We start from the raw sequence: 15,042 nt of genomic DNA, 5'->3' as shown, positions 1-15,042 counted from the left end.
CCTTTTCAAAGCGCAAAAGAACCCAATCACCCAATGCAAACTGTAAATCACGTCTGTGACGGTCTGCGGCTTTCTTTTGCTTCTGCTGAGTTTTCTGGAGGGCCAACTTAACTCTCCGATAAGCTTCATCCAAGCTCTCCACATACTGATCAGCCTCAAAGATCTTATCCTTTGTATGCAAAATGGGTGGTACCTTCTTCCCTCCTTCGACAATCTCAAAAGGCGCTTTGCCTGTCGAGCTATGTACAGTGTTGTTATATGCAAACTCCACCAAAGGAAGATACTTTTCCCATTGTTGCTTGTGCTCTGACACATAACACTTGAGAAGATCCAACACTGTAGAATTAGCCTCTTCTGACTGACCATCTGTCTGTGGATGAAATGACGATGAAAACTTGAGAGTTGTACCCATGTTGTCAAACAACCCTCTCCAAAACAAACTCGTCATCCGTGGATCACGGTCACTAATGATAGACGTAGGCAAGCCATGATACTTGAAGATGTTCGCCATGAACAACTTCACCATATGATCCACTTTAATTGTCTTCCTCACGGGAATGAAATGAGCCTGCTTACTGAACCTACATATGATAGTCCAGATGCCATCATTTCCCGTTTGTGTCCGTGGAAGATCAAATACAAAATCCATGGCAATGCTCTCCCAAGGTCTATCCGGAATAGGTAAAGGCTGTAATAACCCTGGTGTCTTCTGACGGTCAAACTTTACCTTCTGACATACGATGCATTGCCTCACAAAGGCATCAACATCTCTTCTCAAGGTTGGCCAATAAAAGAAAGTCTCCACTGCTTTGACCGTGGCGTCAATACCTCTATGACCTGCATACGGTGGAGCATGACTTTCAATCATAACCTTGAGTCGCAATGGCCTGGTAACACACAGTCTGCCATGCATCAATAAAAACCCATCTCTGAGAGTGTAATGCTCATGCCGCTGACCCTCAGACATCTGATCATACAACCTTTCAAAATCCTCATCATGGGCATACTGCTCTTTCATTTCATCAAGCTCATGATGATAAGCAAGTGAAACTGCAGAGACCTGTGGCTTGCGTGACAAAGCATCTGCCACTACATTCTTTTTGCCTTCCACATGCACAATCTGGAAGTGAAACATTGACAAAAAGTTTGCCCAACGCATATGCTTCTCTGAAAGCTTAGTCTGCGTGAGGAAGTAACGCAAGGTCTGATGATCTGTCTGTACAGTAAAATCAGCCCCAAGCAAGTAATGTTTCCAAGTAGAAAGAGCGTGAATTACAGCCAACATCTCTTTCTCATACACCTGTAAATGCTTCTCAGCATCTTGCAAAACTCTACTCTCATAGGCTATCACATGTCCCTCTTGCATGAGAACTGCACCAATGCTACTTCCACATGCATCACACTGGACAACAAAAGCCTTTCGGAGGTCCGGTAACACCAATACTGGGTCCGAAGTAAGCTTTTCTTTGAGCTTTTTGAATGCTGTAATTTCCCGATCAGCCCATCTAAACGGAGTTGCTTTCTTCGTCAAAGCATGAAGAGGCGAAGCAATTTCAGCAAAGTGCCGTATGTAACGCCTGTAATAGGAACACAATCCTAGAAAGCTGCGTACATCATGCACGGTCCTCAAAGCTGGCCAATTAAGTATTGCTTCCACCTTGGCTGGATCCATACGGACTCCATGACCAGACACAATATGCCCCAAGAAATGTATCTCCTGCAAGAAAAACTCACTCTTCTTGCCATTAACCACCAACCTATGGTTTCTGAGTTCTGCAAACACAATGGCCAAATGCCTTCTATGCTCTTCCTCAGTTTGTGAATGCACAATCATATCATCAAAGAATGTGCCCACAAACTCTCTATGAGGTCTGAAAATCCTGTCCATCATTCTGTTAAATGTGGCAGGCGCATTTGTCAAACCAAAGGGCATAACCAAGAACTCATACAACCCAAATGTGGTTCGGAATGCTGTCTTATGCACATCCTCGGGTCTAATGCGTATCTGATGATACCCGCTTTTCAAGTCAATACGACTAAAAACTGTGGAGCCCTGTAAGCGGTCCAAGATGTCATCGATCCTCGGTATGGGGAATCGATTCTTGATGGTATTCTTATTCAGCGCCCTGTAATCAATACACATGCGCCAAGAACCATCCTTCTTCTGCACTAAGAGCACAGGTGAGCAAAAGGGTGATGAGCTAGGCTGAATCAACCCCTTATTCAATAGCTCCTGCACCTGACTCATAATCTCTTCCTGTTGGGCTGCACTAACACGGTATGGCGGTCTATTCGGTGGAGTACTACCAGGAATCAGATCTATGGCATGATCTTCTGGCCTCTCAGGAGGTAATTCTCCTGGCAATGACTCGGAAAAACAGTCTTGAAACCCACTTAAGAAATCAGCCCTGTCCTTATCTAACATTGACAAATTAGACTTAGACTCATCATCCTGTGCATCCTTTACATAAATCAAGTACGCGGAAAGATGCTTTTTCATTACTGATGAAATCGCCGAAGCGGATACAATAGGAACAGATTCCCCTTTGAGTTTTACATCCAATACATGCTCTTTCCCTCTATGAGTCAGAGTAATTTTCCTATTGTAAGTATCCACCACCGCATGTACCCTGTGGCACCATGGCATCCCCAACAAAACATCACAGCCATCCAAAGGCATGATGAAGAATTCCTCGCTGTCCACATAACCCTGCAAATGAAGCCAAAGCTTCCCAATGATAGGAGTAACGGGTTCTGCATACCCTGGACAAGCCATATTTGCCTCATGTAACGGCCCCATCTCCTCTGCGCGAATCCCCAATCGGCCAGCCAAATCTGGTGAAATGAAGTTGGCTCTAGCACCTGTGTCAAAGAAGATCAAAGCATTCTGATCTCTCACTTTGCCCCATGCCCTGCACAACTCTGTAGCTTCACCACCTAGCTGCTCCCCCACAAGATCAGGAACTAAGCCTGCAGAAGGCTTTGGTTTCTTTGGCTTGGGCTCTCCTTTATTGTCAGGGTCCTTCTTGGACGTTCTTTTGGGACAATTGAATGACATATGCCCCTCTTCAGTACAGTAAAAACACTTTTGAGCATCTCTCAAAGCCTGTCTTTCCTCAGAAGTCCTTTTGGGCATTGGCAACTTCTTATACTTTGTCTCTGTAGACCCTTTAGCATCACGAGAAGCATGCCCAAATTTTTCAGCTTTCTTGCTCAATTTCTTACTGCCCTTAAATCCAGATGAACCACCTGTGAGTAACGCATTAGCTGTCATAGCATTTTCAATCATCTGTGACATGTTCGTTACTCTCGTCTTTATACAGTAATCTCGTACCTCTTTGGGCAGCCCACAACAATATTTCTCAACCTGCTCAGATAATGGCACGGCACGATAAGAAGTCACTGGGAGTAGAGCTTCCCAAAACTTCTTGTTATAATCCTCCAAACTATCACACTTTGAAGCATCCAGCTTGTGCCATGCGGTCATAACATCCACCTCAAATGTAGATGTGAGCCATACGGAAGAGAAAACCTGTTTGAATTGGACCCATGTGGTGGGTGCTATGCCCTGCAAAAGAAGAGTAGACCACCACTGCAAAGCATTGCCCTTGAGAAAAGTGGCAGCTTTCCTCACCTTAGAGGACTCTGTGTAATTCCCACCAGAAAAAGCAGCATCAAACTGCTGTAAAAAGGTAAGTGCCTTCAATTTATCCTTGGCCCCACTGAAAGTGTCAAACTTCACTGCAGCTCCCCCTTCCTTGTAATCCTTCGCCTTGCCCATAGGCGTTAGATTATCATATGGAAGTGGTTTCGTAAGATTGCTGCCCCCAACATTCATACCCATCATTGGGTCAACATTTCCCATTCCAACACTAGGCATACCATACATCCCAGCCATGTTTCCAAACATTCCATGCTGCATACCTGGCTGCATGCCACCAAACATATTGCCTTGCATCCCAGGTTGCATGCTTCCAAACACATTTCCTTGCATACCGGACTGCATACCACCATACATATTCCCTTGCATGCCAGGCTGAAAATTGGCTCCAAAAGGCCCATACATACCCATGCCTCCCTGAGGATAACCCCCAGTCATGGATTGGAACACTGAGCCACCACCAAAGTACCCTGGATGCATGTTCTGCTGAGGAATAGGTGGCTGTCCATAGAAGGAACTCTGTGGGTTAGCACCAAAAGCATGCTGCATGTTCGGAAACTGGGCAGGAAATGGATCCTGTGGAGTGGTACCACTATGACCCTGAGAAAGATTCTTTGAACGAACCTTCTTCTTCTTTTTCTGGGCTCTGTGCGGGGCTCTGTGCGAGATCTCAAAAATTCAGCAAATCTCTCACTCTGTGTGAGCTGCATAAAAGTATCCATAACACTAGCCAAGCGATCTTTGAACCGAGCATCATCATCCTCTTTACCATGCACATCTTCTGGCTGTGTTACATCCTCATAAGGCTCAACATCTGCAGCCTGTTCTCCTGCATAAATATCCTCAGATACATCTCTTTCAGGAGAAGACTCTTGCTCTTCTTCTTCATGATAGAAGTACTCTTCCTCTGTATCAGACATGATTGCTGAATTTTCAGCGATGGCTTTCTCCAAAGCAACCACGAGCTCACCCCCTTCAGAAAGTTGATGATTGGTCCCGGCAACGGAACCTTGAAACCGGCCTCTGATAGAAAACCAGAGTGCGGTAGGAGCAATCACCCGTCCACTTGTAGTCTAGATGAGAAACAAAACACAGATTGGAGCTAGAGTGCCCAAATCTGAAAACACAGCGACACCTGTTGGCCCCAAAGCTTGGCGCCCCTCGCGGTATTTCTTTATTCAATTAAAAATAATATGTATGGCTGAGTACAACACAAAGACCAGCCAAGAGTTTACACCTGTAAGTCCAATCTGACGGCCCACAAATCCTTCTCAGCACAGAGGATCTATGCACACAGATCTGTGTCCTCAAGCAACACACTGTGCCTCCCTCTGATCAGCCAAGATCACAAAGCAGGCCAGCCATGGGCATACATCTGGCATAACTCAAGAGCATGATACATCTTCTCAGCTCAAACATACATGTGCTGTCCAATCTCTGTCTTAATCTCTTGTCAATCTGCCATACCCCTCCTCTCACAAGGAGCCAGATAACACATATCTGCAACAGACATCAAGCAGTAGAAAGAGAGATAGATGAACAGAAACAGAGCTTACCAAGTTCAGCTCGTGAAACAACACTGGAGGAAGCAACAGCACCAATCTGTGCTTGCAGGCACTTGAATCCACAACCCTGCTTCACACGTGTGTGCTTGCACTTGCCTGTATCCTCCTCCTGATGCTCACTCCTATGCTGTCCTTGAAAATACAGATCTGAAAATCAGCACTGTACCCGTCTGTACCGCCTCGGGATACGTGCCAAGAACTGTACTTGCACAAACAGCCTGCTGTCTTGATTCTGGTCGCCTGAATTTGAGTAACCAGGCCTGTCCAGCACCTGTCCAGCACCTGTCAGCACCTCTGCAGCAACTGTACTTGCTGTACCTTGCTGCCCGTACACTGTACGGCAGCCGTACAATATGTACTTGCTGAAAAACAGACTGTACAGCCTGTACTGGTCTTCTGCGCAGCCAAACCAGCAGAGAAGAAGCCTCACAACCTTGCGCTCCTCTGTCCACAGCAAAACCAGCAGTCGTACAGCACTGTACGGCTGCTGTACGGCCTGTTGCAGCTCACAGCCCACAGAAAAACAGCAACACACACTGGTCTTTAGCAGCCACCTTAAGCTTCTATGCTTTTCCACGCTAGTGAATGATGCGCATGAAGAAAAACTCCTCTTTTGCTACACGACTCCCCAAAAAGGGAAGAGAGAGAGAGAGGAGAGAGAAAACTCCTCCCCAAATTAATCCCTAGGGCCCCAACTTTAATAAGTTCCTAGGGCCACTAAGGCCTAGGGGCAAACTCCAATAAACATTAAAACTTAATGTTTCTAGTTCCCCCCTTCACACCTAGGGATGTCCACACATCTTAAACTCTGTCCGGGCACCCCCCATGTGAATCATAAAATATTCTGACTTTAGAACCACCATGCCCACACTTGTCCTGCTCCATTTTCACAGGGCCATGACATCCTCTCAACCACAACATTTTGCCAACATGTGTAAGGCACCGTGCATTGATGTTTTATGCCTCTTTAAGCCATATATACATAAAACTCCTTTGACATATACTCCCTCCCCCCTCCCCTCCATCCGTACGAAGGGTACTCGTTGAATGCAAAGTCAGAGGTTTTTACGTGCTTTGGACACTGTTTCTATGACCGAAAATGTATATGCATGCAAATGTATGCCACATATGTTTGACATATACTAACTCCCTCGGTCTGTAAGAAGGGTACCACCTTTACATGTAGACACATTTTCAGCCATATAAACAAAGTATCTAAAGCATGTAAAAACCTCTAACTGTACCTTCAACAAGTACACCCGCGTGTGCCTCAAGTAGTCATCAATAAAAGTCAAAAAGTAGAGATATCCCCCAATCGATGGTGTCCTCAATAGAACCACATACATTACTATGTATAAGTTGTAATTTCCAGACAACCCTTATTGATCTATCTTTTGGGAATGATGCTCGTTGCATCTTTCCCAAAATGCACCCCTCACATACATGTTAGACAAGGACCTCAGGCTGTGGCAACCCTGATACCATCCCTTGCCTTTTAAGGCACAACAAACTGCCAAAATTCAAGTGATCAAAGCAAGCATGGCATAGCTCTATGTCACTCATAACACGTGGCAATAACTGAACAAGTATTACGTGTCAATCTCTCATACATATCCAACCTGCAAAGCCCATGGCTTAAGAGTATTGGATACCACACTGATATCTCCATCACTCCGGTCATGAACCGTACACCTTTCATCAACAAATCTGATCACTAGACCTGCCCTAGTAACGCTTCTCCCATGCAAGAGGCGGAGTTGTGGCACGTCAAGTTTTTGCCAAAAAAGATTTGAAAACAATAGACATGTATTTCCCCCTCGAGCTATGCGGAGAGACTGCACTTTGCAACCTATTTCTTTTTCAGCGTGTGCCACATAATGCTAAAAACATGCAAATACATTAGATTTTGCCTTTAGGGGATAAGCCCCAACAAATATGGAGTAGTCATCGATAAAGGTTACAAGTGTACATGCTTCCCAATAGATGGTGTCCACATAGAACCACACACATCGTTGTGCACAAGCTGTAATTTCCAAACAACCCTTGTTGATCCATCGTTTGGGAATGCATTTCTGTGCATTTTACCCAATATGCACCCTTGACATACATGTTTTGGTGGCAGCTCTACACGAGGCATGTCCTGCACCATTTGATGCTTTTGCAAAAGCATCAGACTACCATAATTCACATGCCAAAACCTGGCACGCCATAATTATGCCTCTTGCATGGTAGGAGTTAGAGTAAAAACCACATGAGCATCATGTTCTCTCTTGCCAAACCTATCAAGCTAGTATAATCCATGGTACAATGTGCCGGATGTGACTGATGCATAGCCACTTTCAAAGTCTCGGACTATGCACCTATCATCTTCAAAGTTCACTCCATATCCTCTTTTAGCAAAAGAGGAGACTGAAATTAAACTTTTCTAAATCCCAAGCACATACAATACATCTAGAAGACAAAAGTCTACACCATCTCCTGTTTTGAGGATCACCTCACCAGCTCCCTTGACTAGATAAGAAGAATTGTCTGCACACATTACCCGTGTGCCCTCAGGGGCAGTCATACGCTTCTTAAACAAATTCCTTTGTGAGGTTATGTATTTAGAAGCACCACTGTAAAAGTACCATGTGTCAAGTCTTTCATTGACACTAAGAGACATATACTCTAATGATGCATCATAACTACAAGCAAGAGAAGTCCGCTCATCTTACACAAGATTCACTAACGCATCATCTTTTACTGTAGGTGATGAACAAGAATCTACAGCCATGCCGCTTTCCTTTTTCTTTTCCTTTGCAAGCCACTTTCGGTACTCATTTACATAGTGACCCGGCTTTTTGTAGTAGACTGTAGTGACACTTGCCCTTTTTCTTGGGCTTGTCTACATCATTCTTAGCCTTTTGTGAAGATTGTCCCATATTAGTCTTTGGCTGAAAATTGCTTTCGGCAACAAAAGCCCCATCACTGCCACGCATGACGAAAGATTTGTTCTTCTAAGAAATCAACCAGCTCTTTAAACAAGATTGGTTCCAAGTTTCCCCGCATGGAAAGAGTGAGCGATGTGTGTGAATTCACATGAGTATCATATCTCTTTTGCTCTTGTGAGGGAGAAGCAGGTGCTGCAGCTTGCTCAGCACCGTGGCCAGGTGTGTTAGGTGCTATGTTTGTAGGGTGTACATTTTCTCCTGATACATAACCCCATAAACCTTTGGCCACAAGAAGGTTTCGGACCATGAAACTCCATAGGGAGTAATTATTGCCATCCAGTTTGTCCTCTTGGGACAAAACCCTGAATATATCAGTTGCATTCCAAGCCATAATGCTGAAATTTCTCTGCCAAGAGATATGCAGATATGCAAACACTTGCAACCAAGTATGCTATAAAAAGCACCTACAAGCAAAATTCCAATGCACCAGAGTGCTATGCCACGCAATTACAAGTTCTTGAGCACACTTTTTGCCCCAAATACAAGGTTGCAATAAGTGTTTGGAGTGTCTTGACGACACTTGCCATGCAAATCCCTTTACATTCACTACACAAATATCCAAACAAGGCATGTATAATGAAAAGCCCCAAATTTATGTGCACCGATGAGCTCTACAATGTGCCAATTGCACATAAATGCGAAAAGCCCCAAATTGGTATGCACCAATAAGCTCAATTTTGTGCCAAATGCACATAAATCACAAAAGCCCCAAAATTATGTGTACCCTATAGCTCCAATTGGAGAGGGGATGGGTGTCCGATTGTGTCAACATTGGCAAATGGGGAAGCCCGACTGTCAAAAGCAGGGATGGAAGAGCTGCAGGCCCACAGCCAGACGGAGTGGAAACAATCAGTCTTGTAGGCCTCCTACGAGGGAACCGACAATAGCCTTCAAGTGGAGACTTGTGAAGGTGCCGGAGGTGTGTGCGGACCCCAGTCACGTTCGCGAATGGACGGCAAGTGTGCTGGTGGCGCCGCCCGATTTCTTCCCCCCATGTGGGCTAAGCAGAGCAGCGATGGGCGTACACTGGCAAGCCTAGTGCGGGACTTACAACCGGTGCCAGTGGTTCCACCAACGCTCACCAGGACGGTCGGCAGTCTACGACGTGGACTTTGGGTGGGATCGTCAACCGTGTGTCACTTATGTCACCTGCAGGACTTTGGGCGTTGCGCAGTGTTGGTCTACCTTTTGAACCGTGTAGTGCTGGTCCGTTGCATGTGCTTCGTACAAGCTCCAAGACATGACAACAAGACGTGTGATAGGAGTCGAGGCTTAGGGCAGGGTTCTAATACCACTGTTGGCACAGGAGGAGAGATGAAGCTACACACAGAAATATACAGTACACAGATCACAGAGATGGACATGGAGATGGATGGAAATGCAAACGTGTGGATTGTATTGGAATGTGTGTGAAGCTGAGAAGTCAACCCACATATAATATCAAATAATCAAAGTACAACAATAATAAAAAGGTGTCCTTTCACACCATGTGTGCTAGGAGAAAAAACCCAAGGGAAAAAAGTGTCCCCAGTTATGCTATGTTTACATGTGGCACTACAACCATGTAATATATGCCAATAGTAAGGGCATTGGGATAACCCTTCATCATAAGCCTTAGTGTGGATACGAAACCGTGGTATGAATCCAGTAAAGCTATGGGAACAGTAAATACCAATGAACTATCTGGATAGGCCTCATGAATACATGCAAGGCTCAAGCTTCTCTCCTAGATCTTTAATCCTTGTGAGAAACTCATCCACCGAGTCTCCCTCATTCATATGCCCGAACTCTAACTGCTTGTGCAAGTAGACCACTACGCACCTAGTAAAGCAGAGTAGCACATCCCAAGCATGCTCGGCACTTTTACATGAGTGAATATGAGGAATAATGCTACTTTTCACGGAAAGTGCCAGCAATGAATGTGCATGTACATCCCTATCATCCCACCTCGCTTGTTCCACTCAGAGACGTCCAAAGGCGGATGCCATAGTTACATCTGAACCAATATCACAATCTAAAGTACCTGTACTACCCTGCGCTTGCAAGACAAGGCGTGACTCAATGCCAATAACAACATTCCAAAAACCTAATGTTGCATAAACACAATGTCTGCACACCAAGCTTATTTTATTGCACTATAGAAAACCTAAAATCGAACAAAGATAGTTCGAAGTGAGACTCCCGGGGATATCTACGGAAACCTTATAGCATGCCAACGGGCTCCGAAACACCCTCTAAACAGCCCTAAAGTCGCAAAATTTCTATTTACAAAGTTAACAAAAATACCTTCTCCACCTAAGAGAATAGCTCAATCTGAGACAATCAAAAGAGCACCTCTAGGAAATGACGACGAAAGCAAACAAGAGAGGCGATAGCCAAGAGAACCTACTCTGATACCAGTTATTGAGGTGGAGACAAAGGTAGCAACACACACACAAAATGCAGCAAGTAAGGAGAAATACAGAGAAGCACAACACTCAAAGTAGATTGATGAGTGAGTGAAGTACAAGTGAAGTACTTACAATCAATCATAAGAGTACGTACACACTCAATCATAAGAGTACGTACACATACTCGGGGAAAAATTATTAGCTTATGTCCACACCATATAAATGGCTATAGGATTGTCTATAAGGGTTCAATTACTCATCATCATGACAATATTCTCATTCAGAGGGGGATTGTTGGAATAATGCTTGAAAGCGTGTCTTCTGCCGACAAATTGGATGCACACCTAGGATTTACTAGAAGCCAGTTCATTATAGCAAACCCGATGAAAAAGAAACTTCTCAAAGATTGTCCTAGGTAGTGGTTATGTTGTATGTACTACATTACTATGGTCTAAGATTAAGATAATATATAACCAATGCGTTAACGGTTATAGCAGGAGAAGTAAGGGCCATACTCCTCAACCAAGGGTGTTCTAGAGGTCTTGGCAATTCGTCACTTTTTCAGGTTAGGGTCTACACTCCATATCAAGTTGTACTTTGCTTCACTTATCGATCCAGCCTCTCATTTTTTTTGCATCAAGGTTAAATCTCTCTTTCTTCCTCTTTGCTCGGCAGTTTCCTCTCTCACCACATTCTTCAGCCACTACAAGGCTACTTTATAACATTGTCATACATAAGACTGTTTTTGTTCCTTTCAATAGATGATTTTAACTTTTTTCCATGATTCATTGTAACACTTCTGGTTTCATGGACCCCTTTTTTTGCAGACAGTCAGATAACCTTCTATCTTTCTTACTCCCTCACTCCATACATGCACATAATATGTGACATTTTTTTTTCCCCAACTGGTCTTAGGCCCAAGATCCTCCCTTTTTCACCACCCCTAGGCGCTCGCTCATAGGCATTTTTTTATCCACCAATAGGCAATGCCACCAAGGAAGCATCTAGTGGGGTTTACCGTTTTGCACCCAGGACCTCCTGGTCCTAGACAGACACCTTCACCAATTGAGCTATCACCTCATTGGCAATATGTGACATTGAGAGGCTGAGAGACGAGATAGAAGAACATTGCATGCTACAGTGGCCATGAGATGAGAGGTACATTCCGTTGCCTAATCCATGAGGAATTTAGTTCCCTTTGCTGGGTCATAGAGTGCGAGGATCACAGATGCATGACCCTCCTACTATAGGGAGATTCCATTGCCAATATCCACAAGGTACATGACCCACGTTTCCATGCCATAAAGTATGAGGATCACTGAAGCCCACTGTTTCACAAAAAAATATTCTTATAAGTGCAGGAGTACATGCCTCTTTGAGCAGAAAGGCTCACTCACCTGCCTACGCCGCAAAAACTGCATTTCATCATCAGATAAGACACGAGGTTCTGCCAGCTCATCTTTTTTGCGCCGTCGGCCTTTGCTTTCCCCACTTTTTCGACCTGAAGAGCTATTAACATATGAGCCATATGGCTTTCCATTTTCACCCCCTCCACTACCAGCATCATCTGGAAGAAACCCTGCCAATGAGAGTCTCCTGTAAACCAGTGACAAAAAACTGTTATGATCAGCCATGTGCTTCAACTGAGATTAAAACTAAATGCCTTGGCCCATGTAGCAAAGCTTTTATTCAGAAAAACCACACCAATCAAAAGCATGCCATGACTAATGAATTACATTTGAAAAGTTTGCCACACTGTAAACACCATGCATTTCCCACTAATGGTAACTTGCTAGCTGTAGGAACAAAGCAAGTTCAATAGCATGCTTGCAGAGGACTAAACTGCTGCATATAATGCAAAAATGACTGAGTAAACTGCTCTACAGTCATATATAACTTACCTGAGCATGCCCTACCCATTCTGTGGCACCTATGGCAATGAAGAAACTAGTTGTTATAAAAAAAAAGAATGCAGAGGACAGGCTGGAGTCTGGAGAGAGAAGGTCACTGCTTCCTGCTCCAAAATGCTGCTACAGGAAATGTAAATTGATGTATGTTGAAAGGCCAAAGCTCTACTCATCTTCAAGCTCTACCATTGGACACCAGGTTTGTTACCCAATTGCATGCGCCATACCTGCTTGAACAATCTCTCACACCAACCATCACGCTAGCAGCCTGCCCAGATCTAAACCTTATGCAATACCTATTCACTGCCAATCTGCGAGTGCTTATGATGAATAGCCCACAACACCACGTTAGCTGGCTGGAATGAAAACTCTGGAGTGGGTTGTGCCATTTTCTCCCTCAATAAAAGTAAATTAGTTGCAAAGCTTCCTGATAGAAATGCAAATGTTGAAGTGTCTGCTCTCCAAAACGGCTCTCATTGAACCAAACCAACTGGTACATGATAGCCTCAGAATGTAAAACAGTCTGCAACTTCTTCCACCTGCTTCCCCACCCATATTGATGCAAGGTTGCTAGCTCCAAAATCAGCACCCAAAGGCTGCCATCATCCACCATGATGTGTAACAAAAAGTTTAGGGACACCTAAATATCATCACAATCAGTCAACAGCATCATGCCAAAATGGCGGCTGGACAGTGCTTTTATTGTGACTCCACCAAGCACATCCCAAAGAATTGTCCAAAAGACCTTGGAGGAGCAATATGAGGAGGGGCTTCTTCAGAACCAAAGAAGCAATCCGAGGAGGTGGCTTTTTTAGAACCAAAGGATGAGTGTGAAGGAGAAGCATGTGTGCGCATCTCAGCTTTTTTCATCTCTCAGGTTGAGCACATACCCAAGGTGCTTTATTGCATCAGGCCACAGGTATGAAAAGAGGAAGTTTTCAGCCAGGTCTCTGAGGGAGTCTTCACAGTTGCCGTTTGCACTCAATGGCAGTCTGGGGTTGTTCAAGAGGACTCTTGTCACTTGCCGTTTGCATTGTGTGTAGTATCTTCAGTGTCCAATGACATGGAGGCACCATAGGAGGGCATGTCATCAAACTTGTCTTCATCATGGGAGGATAGACCAGTTAGTGTATCTCCACAATACACAGATTTCTTGGAAATTGTACCAACAACAATCGCGGTACAGCGCAAAGGACACGTGGCCCTGCCATTGTGGTGATGATGACGTGGCAGTCGGGTACATGTGGCCGACAGCAATACTGCTGGCCAACTAGGAGCATTGGTGCATATACTTACGTGGGTAGCCAAATCGTCATATTCATCTGATTTCCTCAATGTTGGACTTCACAAAACATTTCTCTACGTCTTCATTCTCAGGCACATCTTGTACTTGAATTTCAGATGTATTACTTCTTTCTTGCACATATTACAAAGCAGTAGTTTAGAACTCTTGCGTGTGCTACATGTGTGATTCCGCCGCACTCTTCTTTCTATCTCTGGAAAACCCTAGCACATAGGCACAAGTGTTCTACAATGCCCTTACCAAAATGCCTTAAACTTGGGTGTGATACACCTCCGTAAGAAGCACACTCTGTAACACCCATCCTTGACCACTCAAAACCATTCCCAACAGAATAAATCATCAACACGTCTCAAAGAATATTTGCCAAGGCTTCGCAAGGTCCTGCTTTCTCCAATTTTCCATGGCAATTGTAAGTTCTTAGCCTTGGAGATGATCACTTGACTCCAAAATAATTTGATTCGAGTCCCAAATCAACCGGCGTACCCTCAATTTGATTCCAAACCCACCCATAAAGTAGACAAAGGCTTTACTAGATTTTACTACAGCCCAGAACAACGATAAAGACAGTATTTTAAATAAAAATTAAGGACCATGGGATCAACAACTGGTGTCGAGTGACCTGCCACCAGAAAATCCTGTATAGGCCTGCCCAAAAATGATACACCAAGAAGAACAAAATTCAATCGGGCTAAACTATTTGTATATGGAATCTGGATGCATATCTAATACCAAATGAATGTAAATGGCACAGCAGTAAACCATTCAAAGGCAACAAATTTTATATCAACCAGTGGTAAATCTGTAATTTTCAACATACAGAGCTGCTACTACTGTTCTAAGGACACTGCTTTGAGATCGAACAGTTACCAGTTTACTTCTTTTACATTGCTGTAGTTCCCACAAGGCCTACTTGCAAGTGCCATCTACATCATACACTTTGTAAAAATAACCATAGACTACTCAAAAAGATCTATAAATCTCCCATAGATATCATCTCGTATGCATTAATAAACTTTCACCACAGCAAGAAGAACAGACCTATGAGTTCACCTGTTCATTTCTGTGCCTTCTTCATTCAGCAGAGGTGATAGAGAGTAGCGAGTTGAGAAGTGCCAAGTTAAAGGCACAGGTCTTCGTCTTGAGGTTACCAACTCAGTAGCACCATGCACCTACAAAGACAACTAGAGAGAGAGAACATTAAGTCAATTGCAATTCTGTTAATCATG

The 15,042-nt window shown here is 44.1% G+C and overlaps 1 protein-coding gene across 1 annotated transcript in view; it reads right to left on the bottom strand.

Annotated features, from left to right (window-relative positions):
- The window catches only part of EMB25 (DEAD/DEAH box helicase), a 110,080-nt gene that overhangs the window by 79,388 nt on the left and 15,650 nt on the right, over positions 1 to 15,042 (bottom strand). Inside the window, exons 6-7 of the mRNA XM_086785247.1 lie at positions 14,867 to 14,985; positions 12,004 to 12,202 (exon numbers count right to left, since the gene is read on the bottom strand). Coding sequence (XP_086641373.1) covers positions 12,004 to 12,202; positions 14,867 to 14,985 — 318 coding nt within the window. The remainder of the gene's footprint in view (positions 1 to 12,003; positions 12,203 to 14,866; positions 14,986 to 15,042) is intronic.

The sequence above is a fragment of the Cibotium barometz genome, chromosome 48 (genome assembly GCF_041138505.1).
Source record: "Cibotium barometz isolate CiBa-2024 chromosome 48, ASM4113850v1, whole genome shotgun sequence".
In the NCBI taxonomy this organism is placed as follows: Eukaryota; Viridiplantae; Streptophyta; class Polypodiopsida; order Cyatheales; family Cibotiaceae; genus Cibotium; species Cibotium barometz.
The sequence above is the reverse complement of the archived record's forward strand: the minus strand, read 5'-3'. Positions and strand labels throughout refer to the sequence as shown.